This window comes from Eleginops maclovinus, chromosome 16 (assembly GCF_036324505.1).
Source record: "Eleginops maclovinus isolate JMC-PN-2008 ecotype Puerto Natales chromosome 16, JC_Emac_rtc_rv5, whole genome shotgun sequence".
Taxonomy (NCBI): domain Eukaryota; kingdom Metazoa; phylum Chordata; class Actinopteri; order Perciformes; family Eleginopidae; genus Eleginops; species Eleginops maclovinus.
This window is the reverse complement of record NC_086364.1, coordinates 17,030,775-17,050,707: the sequence shown is the minus strand read 5'-3', so window position 1 is coordinate 17,050,707 and position 19,933 is coordinate 17,030,775. Positions and strand designations below refer to the sequence as shown.

The 19,933-nt window shown below is 40.4% G+C and overlaps 2 protein-coding genes across 7 annotated transcripts; one reads left to right on the top strand and one right to left on the bottom strand.

The window, feature by feature from the left end:
* Positions 1-1,861: 1,861 nt before the first annotated feature.
* On the bottom strand, positions 1,862-7,430 carry luc7l3 (LUC7-like 3 pre-mRNA splicing factor). Of its 6 annotated transcripts, none has more exons than XM_063904377.1 (11): positions 7,176-7,430; positions 6,555-6,624; positions 6,409-6,448; positions 6,176-6,326; positions 5,898-5,972; positions 5,651-5,755; positions 5,287-5,466; positions 4,799-5,154; positions 4,289-4,485; positions 3,960-4,177; positions 1,862-2,501 (listed from the first exon to the last, which is right to left on the bottom strand). In XM_063904377.1, exons 1-10 carry the CDS (start codon positions 7,272-7,274, stop codon positions 3,993-3,995), a joined length of 1,458 nt encoding a protein of 485 aa, XP_063760447.1. In that variant the 5' UTR covers positions 7,275-7,430; the 3' UTR covers positions 1,862-2,501; positions 3,960-3,992. The 6 variants fall into 6 exon arrangements, with proteins under 6 accessions (XP_063760447.1, XP_063760450.1, XP_063760449.1 ...); XM_063904380.1 differs by having other exon boundaries at positions 5,305-5,466; XM_063904379.1 differs by having other exon boundaries at positions 6,182-6,326.
* A 1,307-nt stretch (positions 7,431-8,737) lies between these two features.
* Positions 8,738-15,788, top strand: ankrd40 (ankyrin repeat domain 40). Its single transcript, XM_063904890.1, has 5 exons — positions 8,738-9,689; positions 10,394-10,542; positions 10,777-11,421; positions 12,553-12,734; positions 12,894-15,788. The coding sequence occupies exons 1-5, from the start codon at positions 9,556-9,558 to the stop codon at positions 13,035-13,037; spliced, it is 1,254 nt and encodes a 417-aa protein (XP_063760960.1). The 5' UTR covers positions 8,738-9,555; the 3' UTR covers positions 13,038-15,788.
* Positions 15,789-19,933: the final 4,145 nt, after the last annotated feature.

Genomic DNA, 19,933 nt, shown 5'->3' with positions numbered 1-19,933 from the left:
CCCCCGGGAAACTCTGCTTTCCTAATGACATGTACGAGTTGTTTGTCGCGGAGAGAATTGGATGTTGATGTTGCCTGAGTGCAACACTGCTTAAAGTGAAACTAACTCACTGCTCTTGTGTGTGAATGAGCATGCAATAATAGGCACAATATGTATCCAGAAAATACTGTAACTGCACTGTTGTGCGGCCACTGCCTCACACTCTGTTTGGTCTTTCCTTAAAAGACAAGTACATACTGCCACCTGCTGTACAGTAAAACTATTCATAAGTTAATACCACAAGTAAGATTCAACATGATTTACTATAACTCTTACATATAAATAGTGCAGAAATACGGAGGCAGTTCATCACTCCAACCTGCCTCATACATCCACTTACGGTACATTTGGCATTGACACTGGGCTCCATTTCTCCAAATAAGCTCAATGTCATACCAATTTTCAGCATCAGTCCCAGAAGTTAACAGAGCATCTGAGGCACACCTGCTACTTTGTTGTTCTGGGACAGAAAGAGATGAGAAGGTGCCCCAAGTCTTTTAATCCAAGTGAATCTAGGGGCTGGAGGCCGTGGTGATGATTTGGCAGAAGACTGAGCAGTTGCTAGAGAGACAGAGAGGCCACAGCTGGGCCACAATTGAGCATGGTTATGTTTAATTGATGGAAAATGTGCTTGCGGGGTTCACAAACGACCATACCAAATTATTTACACTAATTGAACTCCATTGAGACTATGAGAATAATGGGGCAAAACAAAAATGTTGCCAAAAGACAGGAAGAGATTTTAATTTCAAGCCTTTTCAGCAAGGGAGGAAAATCCAAGGGGGAGGCTGAGTTTGTAATGACAATGGTCGGTCATAACTGCATTACTGTAACTGGTCTTTAAACTATTGATACACCACCTTACCGTCTAACAGGTGTATACTCCTGCAGGCTATACAGTTATACTATCAGGGATATTGCTTGATTTCCAATAGTCTGGATAAAATATGTACACTTTTTGGTAAACGTGATATAAATGTGATTTTACAAAACCATTCAAACCAATGTGCTTTCTTTATAGCATTACATGATATGTCTCGTTCTACTCTGCTTCATTTCAGTTGGTCAGTGTGTTAAAAGAACCCTGCTTGTGGAGTATCCTGCAGTAGCTATTAATTACGCTCAAATGAAGAAGTGGGAAAAAAAAATCCTGCTGCTTTCTCCACGGGCCCCTGGTTTGGAAAGGTCAGTGCCAAGTAAAAACATCAGCCCTGGTATGTGGGCACACTGTGTATGGCTGGAAACAACTTATTTTGTAGGATAAAGAGAACTCATGTCAGCACTTTCAAGTCAGTATCTGGCATTTATAAGCAACTGTTGATTAAGGAAAATGTAATCAAAGCAGGTGATTTCAGCCAGGATACAATTCACCGCTCGCTACGTTGGCAGTAACCAGACACTACTGCAGTGTTTTCTCACTGCATTACAAGGAGAAGATAAGTGTCTCGCTGAATGAGGTGCATTGTGATTTACTGTTAGGGTGGAGATCCACAGTTAAAATGATATGCTTATTACTCTCTGCCTATAAAAATAAATGAGCAAAGTAATTAATTTTTAACGCTTTAAATGTTGCTCCTTTCCTTTTGTAAAGGATGCTCCAGTGTTCCCAATGCTAAAGGAAGTAAGAAAATAAGCCTTGAAGCGCTTCCCATGGAGTTTTAATAATTGGAACAGCTCTTACCATGGCTGCAACACATATTTTAAGTTGGGTTAGGATCTTTACTAAGCCAAAAAAACTATAAGACGCAGCCCACGTCTCCCATTCGCTGCGCTTACCTGCTTTTGCTTGGACAAAATGTGGTAAATAAAACAAAACATTGACAAGTTTTTACTTTTTATTCATCGAGACAACATGGACATTAAAAGCAGAGCAAAATTAAACAGATCTTCAGTCCTCGAATCTTTTGATCAAAATTGAAATCATTTTTTTTTTTTTACAGTAAAGGGGACAAGAGCAATCAATGTGAGCTCTAAGTGGAGAAAAAGAAACGCCCTGTCATGGGACTAACATTGTACATACGCTTTTATCTGACTATAAAAAGTTCAGGGATTGAAGTGGAACCTGACAAACCACAAGCACTGTTTTTTTTTTTAATGTATTTCAATTTTACTAAATGCCAAGAAACAAGGATGATGTGTAAAGGTTTTTTTAAAATAAGAACACAAAAACCCATAATGAACTCCTCGAAGTTTGGTATTCAGAAAGATGCCTGCCTGACATCTAGACCAAGAAATACATCAGATGAACCACGACTACCCTCATCCGGCCAAAAGAAAGACATATGATGAAACATGAAAATTAATCCCCCCTCCCTCTCTCATTTACACTTTTATGTTCATGTTTTTAAATAAGCCACTACACATTTGTGGTTCACCTTGTTTTTAAGCAGCGAGGTGTCAGGTTCAGGGAAAGGATGCGTGCGCTCTTCCACTTCTTCCTCCGACAAATATCCCAGAGTCCCCTGTTGAGCAAAAATGTCCACAAAATGCAATGTCAGCAAAGGTCCCACAACAAGGGCTTGTAGCAACAACTGCTGCCACTTAAGCACCAACACTACCTACAGACAGGTACATATCCCTCAACTTAGCCACAGAGGAGTGTAGGTCATACAAAAGGGACACTGCTAATGATGCACTGTTGAAATACTATCACAACAGGAGAATTTGTGCCAGAATATTGTAGTTTTTTGAAGTTTTCTTAGGTACATTTGCACATAAGATTACCTTTGATCGTATCTTATACCGTAATGTTTCTAAAACAGAGACAGACCCGTTTGATATTTCTTACGCCACTGCAAAAGGGCACCTTTCTTTGTAAGTTGACAAACAAATCTTAACAAAAAAAAGATCCTAAGAAAAGCTCAGTAGTCCTGAACATCAGAGGGAAGTCTACAATTTTAGCAGTTGGCATAGGTATATCAAGCAGGCTGTGAGTGCATCTCAGCATGTCCCTCTGACATGTCTATATAGAGCCCTTTTCCCCAAACATATTTGAAAGGTAGCAAAGAAACACAATAAAACTTATATACACATTCAAGCTTTCAAGTTCATGTTCTGGAGAAGTACAGAATTGTTTTTTTTTTCTGACAGGCAATAGCATTCAGAAATGGATGTGGGTAGAGAAAGGAGTACCTGGGGTGAGTACCTGCACAGTTTGACAGTCAGAGAGTATCCATGATTTTTAATTTGCCCTTTTCTCATGTGGTCTCGCTCACAACACCAACGCTGTGTGAGGTATGGAAGTCAGCTGCAATTCATTTGATAAACCCTACCCTCCAGTTAGTAAGTTAAGTAAGGCCCCCGGTGCTGTAACACCCCCCAAACACACACTGCATGGCATCATCAGGCACAGTAAGCTGGACAACAGATCCATGGCATTTGAGGTATGACTTCGGCAAAATAAATGGCTTGTGTCTTTACATACATCTTTGGCGATAGCTGAGAGTATGAGTGTGTTTACGCATTTCTCTTCAAAATGTACTACATTTTTCGACTGAAAAGAAAAAAAATAAACAAAAACAGGTAAATACAGGCAGGAAAATTGGATTTGACTGGTTAATATTGTTTCTGCCATTTTGTCCACAGAGACAAACATCTATAAAAGGATAAAAAACCGATATACAAAACATGGGGTACCTCCGGGCATGTCTGCTCAGGGCTACACTGGCCTTTCCCTCTTGGCTTTGTGTGAATGTTTTCTACTTTCTTCTCATTCATCGGGCCTAGTTGTTCATCTTCAGTGCATACTTATGATGCACTATTCAAAAACAGGATAAAGATATATGCACATAGCACATAAGACAAAATCATAGGCATTGAACTGAACGTAAACAGGGTGGGAAAGGTAGGGTAGGGGAGATGGGAGAGGGTGGAGGAAGGTTTTTAGAGCCAGGGGGGAGCGAGGAGGAGGACGCACTTACCTGAGCCTGATCTGAGGTCCTATCAGATCAGTTTTAATTGGACTGAGTGTCACCTTCAGAATGGAGGAGCTCTTGCTGGCCGTTAAGCTGAGGGGAGGCGGGGGCAGCCGCCTTTTTCACCACCGGTTCCGTTTCGGACGAAGCCTTAATGGCAGCTGCATCTCCGTCAGAACGCTTGTCTTTCTTAGAGCTGCTCCTCTCCTCTGTCACTTTACGGTCTGAGAAAACATTTTACAGGTCCATCAGAAATCTGCACACTGACACTCAACACCTTATAGGGGGGCTAAGAGCGCAACGTAGCATGTACTGAAATAAAAACATGTCCTAACCTTTGTCTTTCGATGACCGCTCTTTTTCCCTGTCTTTCTTCTCCTCTCGGTCCCTGTCCCTGCTGCGGCTGCGATGGCGGTGAGATTTGCGCTCTGAGCTGCGTGACCTCTTCCTGTCACGACTGCGGGAGCGACGCTTTCTGTCGGAGCGCTCACGACTGCGCTTCCTCTCCCTGTCCCTCTCCCTGTCCCGGCTCCTAAAAGAAGAGGCAGGGGAATAAGTTATTAAAGCAACAGGAAAGAATGTCTCATCATGCAATGGCACACAAACTTATCTATGGTCAAGAATTGCAAATATTGGTTTATAGTACGTGTCATAGTGGAGGCATCTCCTCAATACACAGGAAAATGTTCTCTGGGAATTTATGGTAGGTTGGTAAATGTAATTGGTGGTGCATGCCTTAATTTTCAGGATTTTTTCCTCCCTACTTCTGGTGAAAAAGTTGCCTTTATATGACAATTTCCATTTAAAGTTCCTATTAGTCAAGTCAATGTGTCAGTCAGCTGTACCTGCTGCGTTTGCGCTCCCTCTCCCTCTCCTTGTCTCTGCTCCTGGAGCGCCGGCGGTCTCGGGACCTGCTACGTTTCCTGTCCGATGCTCGGCTGGAGTGGCGGCTGTTGGAGTTGCTTCGGCGTGTCCTCCGGTCTCTGTCCCTGTCTCTATCCCGTTCCCTGTCTCGCTCCTTCTCGCGCTCTCTCTCTCGTTCCTTCTCCTTTTCACGCTCTTTCTCTCGCTCTTTTTCCTTCTCTTCCTCCTCTTTGCGCTTTTTCTCCCTTTCCTCCCTCTCACGCTCGCGGTCTTCTCTGTCCTTCTTTAGCGCTGGGTTTTCATCTTGGGGTTCCTCTGAGCGACGACGAAGTTTCTCCTGAGAGAAAATAAGCAAAGCATCATGTATGTGACATCATTCATTTGCGTTTTATATCCTTTTCAAATTGACTTTCTTGTAAAAACACAGACCCAAAAATGAATACTGAAAAATGATGTATGTATTGCTTACGACATGTGATCCGGTTACCTTGAGCTCCTCCACAGTGGATTTGATCTTGGCGTAGCCCATGTGTTGCTTGCCCATCAAGTGGTCGTCTACTCTGGACTGTGCGTCACCCACAATGAGGAAGGCCCCACACACCTCGCACACCTCCATCTGTTTCTCTTGGGCTGCAAAGCTCTCGATGGTCTGGATAAAAAATATATATGTATACATTACATTATATGGAATGTGTTAGGTCTCAAATCAAAACTGCTCGTTTTATTTGCACAGATATGATCAGCTGTATAAGAAACAAAAGATGTTTGCCAACAGACATCATTACATGACCAGTGCCCACTATCTGTAGGCCGATTTGCCTTAGCTGACTCACCGAGGGGGTTGAGCTGAGCAGCTCCCTCTCCTCCTTTAGCTGCTCCACCAGCTTCATCATTCCCTGGGCCTCCTCCACTCTGCCCTCTGACCCCAGCTCCTCAATCTGCACGAAAGTAAAACAGAGTTTGTTAAAAGGTCATGTGACATATTTAAAATTATAGTGCATCCAAGTTACTTTCAATTCACTATGGCTGATATTTACTAAACAATTATATGTTAGATATTTCAACATATTTTTTACAAACCTGTAAAACTAGGTCTTCGATCTTTTCTGTAAGAACCTGACCCTTCTCCTCATTCTTTCCTGATGGCCCAGGACCCTGAAGAGATAAATACAGTGTATCTCAGATTAAAAAACACATAGGCTATGTCACGCCCCCCAATATTTTCAATGCAATGCAAGATGACAGAAAGCCGCACTAGGTACAATGTGCATAACATGTGCCTAAGTGTATGAGACTGAGGCCACAAAACGCAATAAAGTGATAAGCATGGGTTATATAATATTCCAAAACAAACGTACACACACCCCTGCATTCTGCTGAGCCTGCGAAAGTGCAAGACGGGCATGCCCTCTACGAATCCGGCGTTCCACCTCTGCCAAGAGTGACTGCAAATAGCGTAGGAAGTCCCGCTCATAGCCCTCCTTCATGAACCTAGAGCTTTTCTCATACCTGGACACGAAATAACTAGATTATTACAACGAAATAAAGACACACAGCACTTATGTTAGGTAAAAACATTATCAAAACGTACGTGATTCTAAGATTTTCATCATGGATTTTTTCACAAGGGCCTGGGAAATAAAAGCAGAGTGTTATCTTCCAATATGTCAGATGCAGCAATTGCTACATTACAACACATGCATATAAAATGGGTTCATCTTCAATCCGTTGACTTACCCAGGTCAGAGCGGGTGTTAGTGAATAGTTCAGCTGGGCAGAAGCCGCACAGGTAGTATCTGCATACCTTCTTGAAGGAGAAACACATTTTTGTTATTTCATACAAAATTATTCTTAAACTCTCGCTTACGTTAGAGTTAAATCTGCTCAGGACATGACGTTTTACTTATGCTAACTATGAACAAATGATCCCTTAAAGGCTGTGCTTAAGTGGCTTTAACGCGTTCTTACTTTGTCTCATGTTTACCAGTAAGATACACAGACCGAAGCAGGGCATAGGGCGTATGATACGTAAAACAATAACTAACACAGAGATAAAGGTAGCAATAGAGAAACAGTATTTGCAATCACGTTATCTACAACGTTTAAAGCCGCATTGTGCCCCAATGAAAGGCAGTTAGCATTGGCAAACTCTGTTGCTAATTTGACGAGTGCCTGGCCAACACTGAAAATGCAAGTTAACGCAACCAATTCCGTAGGTTATCATAACAATATAGACTGACTACGAATAACCAAATCGAGCTTACTCCGATATAATGCCATCGAATATTTTTTAGACTGCTAACGTCCTGCTAGCTTATCAAACTTGCTAGGCTAGCGCTAGCCAATATGCTAACTTACGGTCTCGTCGTCCCATCGCACGTTGCATCTCTTCTCGTCAGGGGCCAAGTTTCTATCTCGGCCCATTAACTCATCGAGTAACTGGGCTGCAGAAAGCATTTTGCCTGCAAGAGTGTAGCCTTGATTTAAAGAAGGCTACTACAATATCTCGTGCTGTAGCTTTAACTTACTTCTAATCAAAATGGCAGACGTTGTAACAACGCCGCCCGTTTTTGGTTCAACTAACGGTAGTCCGGCTGCAGCCCTGCAGTGTATGAACCGGAAGTACATGTTTAATGTGTATTCAATGAAACGTTGATATTTCATGACCAAATTGTATTTCATCCTTTTCCTACTTGTTTTAGCTTAAATGGTTAGTTCCGTGGGAAAGAAATGTCATATATAATATTCACATGTTTATAACAGGGTTGACACAGCCACCAAAGCATTGTGAAAAAGAATAAGTATAACTTCCAATAGATTTGTGTGACCGGAATTGGTGGTCCATCATCTCTGCATTAATGCTACTTGACGAATGTAATGGATTGCATTTCAAAGGTGTGGCCACTAGGTGGTGGCCACGATCATAATACATTTCCCTTTACTCTTTAGACAAATGGCCTCCAGTGGTCATAGTGTAGAATTGCACTAGTGCTAGCCTTACTTCCCAGTCACATTCATAGTACTTTCACCCCTGTCTTGCTTCAGTTTAGATTGAAGACAATTAAAAACAAAATTAATTTATGTTCATTATTTTTTACATAGATCTGGTTTTTATGTATTACTAGAAATATATAATCCATAAGGTTTCAAGGTTTCAAGAAATATATGTAGAAATATATAATCCATAACATCATGTCTGCATTGTCCATAGACTATATAAAATAGATATTGAGCCCAGAGTGAGGCTTGAGAAATGTGTTGCAGTTACTTGATGTGGTTACAAGATGGCAGTAAACACTCAACTAGTAAATAATCCAATTTCTTCATGTTGAAGTCATTTTAGAAATGAACTAACAGGAAAGTTCATGAATAATTATATTGATTTGGTACTGTGTGGACAGAGCTATGTGTGTGGAGTAAAATTGGCATGGGTGTATTTGGCGTCATGAGTATGCACTGTTCTTCAGAGTTCATTTTGAGGAAATGCAATACAATATTGAAATAATGGGACTTAAACCTCGCTTTTAATATCCCCTTAATTTTTAATATATGTTAATATCTGCAAGTTCATAATGATTATTGCAAATAACATCCTTTGTTTGAGAGATAATTAGTGCAATGCATCGCTGCGTACTATTAGTACTTCTGGGGATTATTTTCAAAATAAATTCACAAACCCGAATAAATCTGAAATATACGGAAGAGGATTAGGGCCACACGAAAACAACATTTATTTACATGATGGATCGTGTTGATCTTTCTCTCAATTAAGTTTTCCCAATTAGGGACTTCACAACTTGACATTCTTCCACGGTTATTATAAAGATATAAATATATTTTTGATGTGTCTTTTCCGTTTATGGTCCATATTAGATGTATAATCAGCAAAACATTGTTGTTGTGTTTTTTAGTGAGATTTACAAATATCGTTCGTAGCTTTTTATGCCACATTTGGAAATAAGTAAACCGATTCATTGTTTTATTGTTCTTTCTTTAATTGAGACAACGAAAACAGCTAAGTATAGCATCACATAACAGAGATACATAGATCATAAAATGATCCTATTAAAAGATAATTACATTTTAAAAAGCAGTGTGGTATATCATTCGTATAAACATAATTATTCAGCTGCTTCAATGAGAAGTTCTAACATTTCTGAGAGCCCAGCCCTGTGTGTTAATAGCAGTGATTTCATCTTGTATATCCCCGTTTTTACTCAATGACGAGACAATGGACACCATCACATATTTTACATCAATTTAAGTGGCATTAAATGCATTAGATAATTGAGGGTATTCAGAGCGGAACTAAAGTGTTGTTCTCACAGTTGTTACATCTAAACATGCCCCCCGATGAGGCGGTGATGCTCTCTGCAGCCCACTGACGGAGCTCTGACACAACTGATGGATGCACGATTGTTGGCAATGGTGTTTTAATGTGAAATAACAACGGGGATAAATGGAGAGAACGGGACCTGCAGTGTAAACGCCAGAGACCTAACACAAAGTTGAGTTTATCCGACGTGTTGCCACAAGCTAGCACCACAGACTGCTAGCTCCTCGTTAAGCTAGCCAGTAGGTAAGGTTAGCCGGGTGGCTAATGCTAGCTGGCACGTCTATTTTTAGTGGAGCTCATTGCCATTCGTGGGGAAACTCCTTAGGCAATTAGTTTTGTCAACTAAATCCGTCAGGGTTTTGTGTTTCATATGATCTCGCAGCGCTAGTTGTCTGTTCCAAAATGTCCACTACTTCGTTGGATAAAGAGTTACAGGAGCGTCTGAGAGAGGCGTCTGCCATCGGGGACATCGACGAAGTGCGGACACTGGTGGACAGTGGAGTGAATGTTAACTCACAGAACGAGATAAATGGCTGGTGAGTGTTTTGAAAATGTGCTCTAAAATAATTTAAGTTAAGGTGTTGGTTTAATTCAAACATTTGTAATACTATTTGATGATAATCTGGAGTTCAGTGCGGACAAGTGTGTTGTTACAGGGATTAACGCTGCTCAGTGTTATCTTATTAGGCAGAGAAAGGCTTTGTTAGTCAGCCAGACATGCAACCTTTATCATACCTTTACAGTAAATTCACGCCTTGTGAGCTGGTATTTTGGAATGCTGTCCATTATAAATTGACATTATTCTAACCATCTCAAAACAACAGTAACTAAGTACTAACTAAGTGAATAAGAAAGAGATGTAAATTGGCACATTGCTTGCTCCAGTCATGAAATTGCCACGCCTCTCTGATTTCAGACTGTTGGTGAGCAGTTGTATTGACTATAATAACAAAAATACCAACTAAATAAAGTGGACATCTTTACGTAAGATCCAAACTATATTTCATAAGCAGTGCAAAATTTGTAAGCACATAAATAAAATGATCGAAAACATTTGCAGAATCTGCTCTTGTAGTTGGTTTGAGGTTCCTACTTGCTTATGTGATGATAAATGGAGCTCTGTAAATGCAATTCTCCCAATGTCTCCAGTGTTGATCCTCTTATGAACTTTGTCATTTTATCAGCATTTGTTTGTTGTTTGGTTTATTAAACTGTTATCGCTCTCTATCCATTATACCAGGACATGTCTGCACTGGGCATGCAAGAGGAACCATAAGCACATAGTGTCCTACCTACTCAGTTATGGGGCTGACAAAGAAATCCTCACGGCTAAAGATGAGTTGGCCTCGCAACTTACATCCAAACCAGAGATCAAGCGACTTTTAGGAGGTAAACTACACCTGTTTTACAGTCTTGTTCCCTGTTCCTGCCACACCATTATGAAAGTCTTCAGCTGTTACTTGCCTGTAGTTTATCAGCTACATACACAGTCCTTGTGATACATTGATGTAATGTACAGGTTATTACCCCTGTTGATAAAGGTGTATCTAGGTTGTCTAGGTTTTGGTTTTTAATAACCAAATAATAACTAAATAATCTTTTTTATGCTCAATATTTCCATAGTTGAAGTGGAGGAAGAGCCAGAGGTCAAGGAGCCTGAGCTGCCAATCATCCCAAATTACCTGTCCAGCCCGCCCTTCATGTATTCAAAGCTGGACAACAAGTCAGAAATCCTCCTGGCACAGCACCTTGCACAGAATGGTTCAGCCGAACACAACGAGGACACACAAAGTGATTCGCCCTCTCTTTCTCCAACTCATGAGCCTCACAAATCCCACAGTCTTCTATCTGAAAGCCCCACTCCTCCAACAAACCCCACCAATCACAGCCAAGCTCTGGTTGGGGAGTTCATTCCTGTGACTGAGCAAAATGGCATGTCACCCAACTCGGCCTCGTCCCACAACCACTCTGTTGTGAACTGCGCAGTGCCCATGGACCTGTCAGTTGAGCCGCACCTGGTTAACCATGCAGAGTACCCGCACGCTGTGTCACACAATGGCACCATGTGCTCGCCTCCGTTGGCCTCACCCAGCCCCAGCTTGACCAGCAGCAGTGGGAGCCAGGTCCAGGCCCCGGTGCCCAGCTCTAACCCGAGTATGAGCAGACAGCAGTCCATCTCCCAGCAGCTCAACTACAGCCAGTTTGGTGGGCCCATGCCAGCCTTCCAGCCGTTCTTCTTCACTAGCACCTTCCCTGTCAATGTGCAAGGTGAGAGACTAATCATGTGTCTTAATGTCCGTCCACACATACAGAACACAACCTGACATGAGTACTTGAAGTAGGGAGATGGCTCCGTCCTAAAGTGAAAAGCAAACCAGCACCGCCTGATAGAATTCAGTAGATAAATTGTCATATACGTATTTGTTGACAAACAAAAGATAAAAAATGTCAAGGTTTTGTTTTTTGGTGACTGGACGAGCTCATTTCTCAGATGGTAGCTTTGACTTCCTGAAGTCTTTTAAATGGCCATGATGTTGCCAGGCAACCAGCAGACACTGCACTGAGTAATTGCATGTGGCTTATCACACCTGCAAATTTGGCATGATTATTATTATGATCCCTTTAAGTACGTTACGTGTGAACCCGGTGAGAAGCTTTCTCAGGACAGAGGACAGACAATCTGATTCCTCTTGTCAAACCAGAAAGGGTTGTTAGTGGTTGTTCTTATTGTGTATAAGGTGCCAGAGTGCATTGAAAAGCAGCAAATAGACTAATATATGTTGTTTATCAGTAAAATATATGCATAAATGAGGATAACTTACAGCTGAAATACAGTTACAATTATTGGTAATATTTTTTAGACACTAAAATAAGTGCTCTAACTGGTATCTGCTGCAGGACTGTAATAAGTTCTGGGTCGGACGTCCAGTTATTTCAATTGGCCCAAACGCAATGATTGGACGTGCAACCTGCCTGTCAAACAGTCGCTCTCTGTCAGCAGTGTTTGTTGTTTGTGTTTATACATGTAATACTATGTTTACCTTCATGTTGATTCTTTTGGAGCTAGGATTAGTGTCAATCTTTTTGCCATGTTATTTTAGTTAAGTAATAATAATAATAGTAATAACTTTAGTAAATAAGTCAGCTAAATGAAAATACAACGTTTTAAAGAGAGGTTATTTATGGGGCTTTTATTTATGATTTCATTTCACCTGAAAATAATTATTTATGTTTTTTTTGTAACTGGCCCCCGGCCTCCTGTCACTTTGCAAAAGAGGCCCCTGGGCAAAGCAAGTTAGGTATTCCTGTTTCTCAGTTATTCTCACCATGGGCTATGTTCTTATCAAAAGCACAATATCTTTGTTATTAGAGAGGTATCACTATGGTGTTTTTCTATAGAGCTGGTGCTGAAGGTGCGTATACAGAACCCCAACGCTCGGGAGAACGACTTCATCGAGGTAGAACTCGACCGCCAGGAGCTCACCTATCGTTCCCTTCTGAGGGTCTGTTGTCGCGAGTTGGACATCGGGGTTGAACATGTGGAGAAGATCCGCAAGCTGCCCAACACCATGTTGAGAAAGGTATAGGAAAATACAGTATGGTTGCCCAGAGAGATAAATCCAAGAGTAATTGCTGTGAAATGAGGAATTCCTATTGGTCCTTTAGTCTGTTTCATCTACAATATGAATTATTAGTTGGTGAATATGTGATTGATTTTAATGTCATCCTTTCCTGTCCAGGACAAAGACGTGGCTCGCCTGCAGGACTTTCAGGAGCTTGAGGTTGTGTTGGAGAAAGCAGAGGGCTTGTCTCTCTTCTCTGGGACTGGGGGCCTAACAGACCGACCCTGCTACAACATGAAGGCGTCCCGCCTCACCTACTAGCGCTACACAAAGCTAACCCGGGTTTCTGTATCTACCCTTAAGCAACCATTACTAGTTGCCCGCCCAAGTTGCTTGTTACAGCTTTCCCGGCTTTGATGTTGCGCCAACTTACTAACTGGGATTTGTTTTTTCAAGTTCCGTAGCTATTGTCCTCCTCTTGTCCTCCCTGGGCCCTCCTGCCGCTTTAGTGTACCCAACCAGTTGTAAGCGATTACTGATGCATGGTGTCCTAGATTATGAGCGAAAGTATTTGGGCCCCCCCCCCTTCCTCCTCTCTTTATCTCTTTCTCTCCTCCCACTGCACTTTGTGCCAAGGCTCCAGTGGGACAACAGAGGGAGACATTGGCCTGTCTTCTTTACAGACTGGACTTGAACTGGACTCTGTTATAGCCTTATTTGGACACATCCCTGGCTGTAAGACAAAGGATCTGCATAACTCTGACCGATACATTCATCATCAGTCCACAGAATGGGACACGTTGGACTTGCACACAGAGACTTGAATTTCTCGTAAATGACAATAGAGTGGTATCAGATGTTCTCGCTGGCGTACACACTTTCATACATGCTGTAGGCATAAACCTTAGTGTCTTTCCTGCAGAGGGCATCGATTACTGGCCTGATTCCTAAAGTGGAGGTAATCTCACACCAGATGAGACAACAATATCTCCGGACTAAAAGTACTTCTATTTCCTGAGCTCACATACAATACGCTTTAATCTACATGAACAAAAGTATGGACACATCGGAGTACCGGTTTCCCCTACATACATTTAAATCATTTAGGCATACACTGTGGAAAGAGAAATAATCAGTTCTGTTTCAAATGCTCTCTTTTGTGTTTTTTCATGTGGGACAGAAACGGATATCTTGGAGATAAATGTTTGGCAACTAGTTTGTATTTCATTTTCTACAGTCAGTAGCACGTCTGCTTTGACCGGTGTGCTATTAAGTTCAGTCAGCATAACATTTACACTGTCAACTGTGAGGTATTTATTTAATTTCTTTTTAATTATATTGATTCTTACTAATGAAGCGAGACCATGCGCTTTAGAGTAGCGAGGCTTGAGTCCCGGTAAATGTGGCGTTTGAGGCTTCATCTATAGTATGTTCATTTCCGTTTGCTTATCCTGTTTGTTTTTACTGTGATTAGAATTAAAACCAAAAAGTAATCTAGCCAGCAAAGATACAACATGTAGATTAAACTATTGCTGCTTCAGATCAGAATGCAGCTGTGTAAGATGTGTGAAGTGAAGAAGAAAGAGACTTTAGAAGGGGACTTAAGTAAGTTTGACACTTGGTTTTATGATTGAACGCTTCCTTTTCCTCCGGCACTAATCTAAATTGTTACCATTTGTCACATGTTATTTATATGGTAAATGTATTTCCTTAATATATCATAACATATGTATGGCTTTAGTGCGGTTGTCGAGGCCAGCATAGTGCTAGTATACTGTTTCTTTGATTGAAGGAACATTTCAAAGGTAACGTTTTCTATCGGGTAGCTTAATCAGAGGTGTCGCTGTCTTACTTCAATGTATACTGACAATATGACTACATTAAAGCCCTTGTACTGTACAGTAAGAGTTTAAAAGGTTAAGAGGCACCGTCTCGTTGTGTCGGAGGGTGATGTTTATGCTGCTTTCATCAACACTTTATATTCCCTTTTAATTCTGAATGCTGGGGCTCATTTCTTTGAAGCAGTGCAGTAGCCGGCCACTACACATTACACATACAATCAAAAACCCAGTAGTAATTGTTTACTGTTGAGATGTATACCCAAAGCTCTTACTGTCATTTGTATGTTTTATGATATATTTTGTATTAATTTTTATCTTTTTCTTTTTTTAACCAGTTAGGCCTGTTGTGTTTGTGTCAAAAAAAAAAGTCTACTATAGAAAGGAAATAGTTCAGAAGTGGGGAGAAAAGTGCTGTCGTTGAATCTAAGTGCAATGTGGGGGCATAAGAATGTGTTTCCTGGAAGTTGCAGTGGGGAGAAAGGACTACCAAGAGTGCTTATTTTCTGTTCCTGTAACATGCTTTATTTAGTGAAGTTGTGCCTCACGCTAAAGGCAGGAGCTTGGTGGAGAAAGTGGGTCGATGAGTGGGGAGCAGCACATCTGAAGTGGGTTTTTATAGGATCTTCTTTGATTCTGGGGAACTGAAATAACTAACATTGTATTTGTGGGGTTGCTTATTGTTCTAGAAAAAGCAGAATACATTTTGACCTAACCTATGCATTCAGAGTCTGATATTTTTATATACAGTTCGTCCCGTGTACCTAATAGAACTGATTTTAGGCACTGTACAACGTGTGTTATTACGTCCTGGAGGCCTGCATCTGTTCTTTGATAAAGCATGGTGAATTACTTTCCTCTTTTTCTCAAACTGACCTTCTGTGTGCTAAACAAAAACCATATTGTTCATCTGACTCATTGAGGTCATTTTGATGTAATGAGTATTGAACTTGATACTCGTTTTAAATCAAGGGACCAGTTACATGTTTTGTTTGGCTTTTGTTGCAGGTTATCATTTGGTTTTTACCTGCATGTGTGTGTTCTGGATGTTGAGATAAACTCCCCCAAAATCTTTTTCAATGTATGTGTCGACAGAGAGCCACTAGAGGGAGCAGAAGTGCAAATATTAACATTAGAGTAACCTAATAGGTATTCCACTGTAGGTCATAATCAGAGGATCGCTTTGTTTTTGTTGCTTGAATTTAATTAAATTCATAAAAAGTATTTTAAAATATGCTGTCTGGAAACTGGTCCATTTTATCTCTATACTGAAATGCACTACTGACAGGCTGCCTGTGACATCTTCAATACTCTAGATTTTATAATTAGACTCTTTCAGAGCGAGTCACAGATTGAAAGCTGACAATCTTGTTTTTGGCTCAGCACTCAAATGCTAATTGACAATGATACATTAGAAAAAAATATAAGTAGAACGATTAAAACGGTTCTTCATTTGTTTGATGTGGTCTGCTTGAGTGCTATGTCCCAGCTATTGTGTGAATTATTTCATTGTTAAAACACCAGAAAAATGAATAGCACAAATAATTACACTTTGACGCAGGTTTTATCTGCACATTGACTCTAATAAACGTGAGGAATTGTTTCTGAAATATTTACTTGGATCAGAAATGTCCAAGCTGAGGCCCCATTTTGAATTGGCCACTTAAAAAAGTATGCTGTTCTTATATTGCACTTCTTAAATATATATCTAAACATATATTGCACCGTAGTATTCGTCTGTTAAAAAGGCCAATTTCAAATAAATTCAGTAAATTAAAGGTGCAACAATGTTTTCACGAATCTTGCTTGATTTAAAAAAAAGCCCAATAACTTCTTTGCATAACGAGCTTGAACTATACCCTTCATATTTCCGCTTATTATAAGCAATTTGAGGTTTTTGTTTTAGGGAATGAGCTCCCAACACTCTTGGTAACAAAATAAATGAACTCCTTTGAAAAGATGGGATGTAGGCTGTTTGCTTTCTCAAAGCATATTCAAGTATCAGGCATAATTGACCTACATTTGATAGATTTTACTAATTTATAACTTAACTTCTGACGCAATATAAATCACCTCTAGTGAGTGGCCCAGTTCTTGTTATGTCTTTCTGTATGTGGCCCTCAGTGAAAAAAGTTAGGTCACCCCTGACTTAGATATAAGTATAACAAGTGAGGAAAAACACATTTTCATTGATTGGGATAATCTTTAATTTACCTTGTCAGTTTACGACTGCTATCTAGGTCCATTATTAACACAGGCATTTCCAGTAATGTTTTATATTTCAAAGTTCAGTATTTTTGTACCGCCCAGCTGCAAATGTTGTCTTTTGCCCTTCATTTGCACAACAAGCCAATGTTGTACATTCTGTGTTGAACTTAAATAACCTGACATCTTGTTATGTTCCCTTTGGGATTTAAAGAACATAAACAACACCTAAGTAATGGTCATACTGACACACGACTGTGTCTTTGGAATCCTTAACCTCTTCAGTGAAGTGAATACAATAGTGTTCATGTGGCGAGCAGATGTTCAGTGCAATCCGGACAGCACAAATATTGCATAATCTGAGCAGAATGGTATTGAGAAAGTTAAATGTGTGTATCTGTGCAATCTAAATATAGGGATAATGGAATGTATGGTGATCATGTTGTATACATTTCAGTGAACGCACATGAATCCATTGCTGTGTGTCTGTCCATCGGCATGTTGTGTTGTGTGTCTAGACTGGGGCTGAGGAAGCAGCTTAGGGCCCTGCTGTGGCTGGACGTGTCTCTCTCCTTTGTTCTGGAGTGAGACACTCATAATAAGCTTATAATGAACAGTCATAACACGTTCATTGTTTCCGATCAGCTTCCCAGGACTCAGTCACGGGCAAGTGACGTGGTGGACCTTCTTGGTCCACAACCACTAAGAGCATTTTAGAAATGGAGGCATAAGGCGACGTTACTCACAGGTATTTGCTTTGGTCGACGTGCTTGGACTATGGCCCATGGGGCCATATGTGCCTATCTCTAACAGGCGTAATGCACAAAGCCAATGTACAGGGCTACTTATTACAACACAAATGCATGCATTACACCATAATGGCACTGAGAGATTAATGGTGAGGTAAGATGTACAGTAGCTTATATCCGTATAGTACAGTGGCCTATACATGCCAACAAAGTGAAGGACCCCGTGACTGATTTATACCTCTAAGTAATTTGTCCGAGCGGGGCTTCTGGAACAGAGCTGAGGCAATTTTAAGGATGGGTCATCCTAAAACTTGAGTGTTACAGCCATTTCATTGTTGCCTAGGTCATGCAATCCCGCATTAAGCAAATGATTAAAGGAATAGTTCAAACATTTTGGAAAATGTGCTTATTGGCCCTCTGGTGGAGAGTTAGATCTAAATGAGAAGATTGATAGATAGGATATCTGTACATTCAATATCTCGAGCCACCAACCTGTTAGCTTAGCTTAGCATACAATTATTATAATATACTTATCTCCTATCTTGTTCAGTCTGTAGATAAGCACCTCTAATGCTCATTTACTAACATGTAATATTGAATATCTTGTATAATTTGTATAAAACCCAAAGTGCAAAATGACAAGGCACTGTTTTTACAGTGAATACTGGGAGCAATTTCTGGAGTCAGTAATCCGTCCTTATCATGAGCATGTTAGCTTGTGATTAACTATACGAAAGCGCTTTAGAAGCTTTACTTCACCTTAACCCCAAATTGTCATATTCGAAAAAGTAAACATTAGGGAAGACATCGCTTGAGTTGCAGCTTTGTCTTGATCCTGTCCCAGAAAGATGGCGAGTGAGAGAAGGTCAAAGTCAAGGTCTGAATACAGACAATCGTTTTAAAATCTAGAGCTCCTGACATGGGGTTCGTCGTGAAGCTTTATTCAATATGTGACAAGCCCCCATCCCCAATGTCGGCAATGCTGGGAATGCAGGGGTGAAGGTTAGGGGTGAGTGGGTGGGCAGACACTGAAAACACAGCTTGACTGTGTTTGTGCACTTGCATTAAATTCAAAGTATGCAAATGTGTGTGAAAAGGGTAGTTCGTAATGTGCTCATCCATTTTCTTTCAGTGGATGTTAGTATTGTCAGCTAAATAATCTGTTTTTGTGAATTATATCCACTTTATACTTGGGGTACGTTTTTGTTGTGCATGCATGTGCATGAGTCTTAACTTTGTGATGGTGTGTGAGCTTAAAGTGTTTTTTCAGACAGTGCTCACAGACCAAACTAAGACAGGATTCAGCCTGCAGAGCAGTGGGCCTCTTTGGACTCAGCAGGGAAGCACGGACTCCATACATACACACACACGCACGCACGCACGCACGCACGCACGCACGCACGCACACACACACACACACACACACACACACACACACACACACACACACACACACACACACACACACACACACACACACACACACACACACACACACACACACACACACACAAGCACACATCCCTTTGTTCTTCTAAAGATAACCAGCATTTTAAGATAAGCAAAAGTAGTTTTACTGAGTTTAATGATGTTCTTAAATCAATATTAGATCTTGGTGGTTCTGAGTTGTTGCATAATTATATTTTCTGTTAATTTCACACCCAAACAGACCAGCATCAAATTTGTTTTGTTTTAAAGGCCCCTTTCAAACCTACAAAACTTCCTAGATTTTGTTTTTGGGGAAGAAACCGGGTTTTCACAACATGAGGTCAAGCTGCCGGGAGGCTCTGCATCACTAACGCCACTGCACATCAACAACAATATAAGAACTTTGACAATGCTTTAAATATGAAATAGCGTGTAAATAGGATTTTCAAAATGTAGTTAAAGAAATGGTCAAACAGGATCTTTGTGGATTTCAATTCACACAATTGTTGTGTGAGTATTATCAAACACACAACTTGGATGTTTGGTGTATGGAGGCATGTTGAGCATGTTAGGTTGCTCCTGTTATGGATGACAAAAAAAAGCATTTAGAGAAAAATAAGAGGATTAGAAATAAGTGGTTTCACTTAATCACCATCCCCAATTTTTTGCCATTAAATATTTTTAAAATGATTTATGTTTATACTAATACATATTGTAACCACATCTACACTTAAATATATGCTGGAATCAAACCAGAACATGATCTTCAAAATACCAAGTCTAGAGAACACTGAGTTTGGTGCCATCTCCTGGAGTTATTTTGTTTAGGTGAAGGGGAGACAGAATATGTTTTCTTTTTTGGAACAACAAAAGCCTTTTTTGATATGGAATTACTACATAATAATAACTATTAGCAAAACGTTAATTGTAAGTTAATATATATATATATTATGAATTGAATTAACTACAAAATAGCATTTTTAAAATAAATATTCAG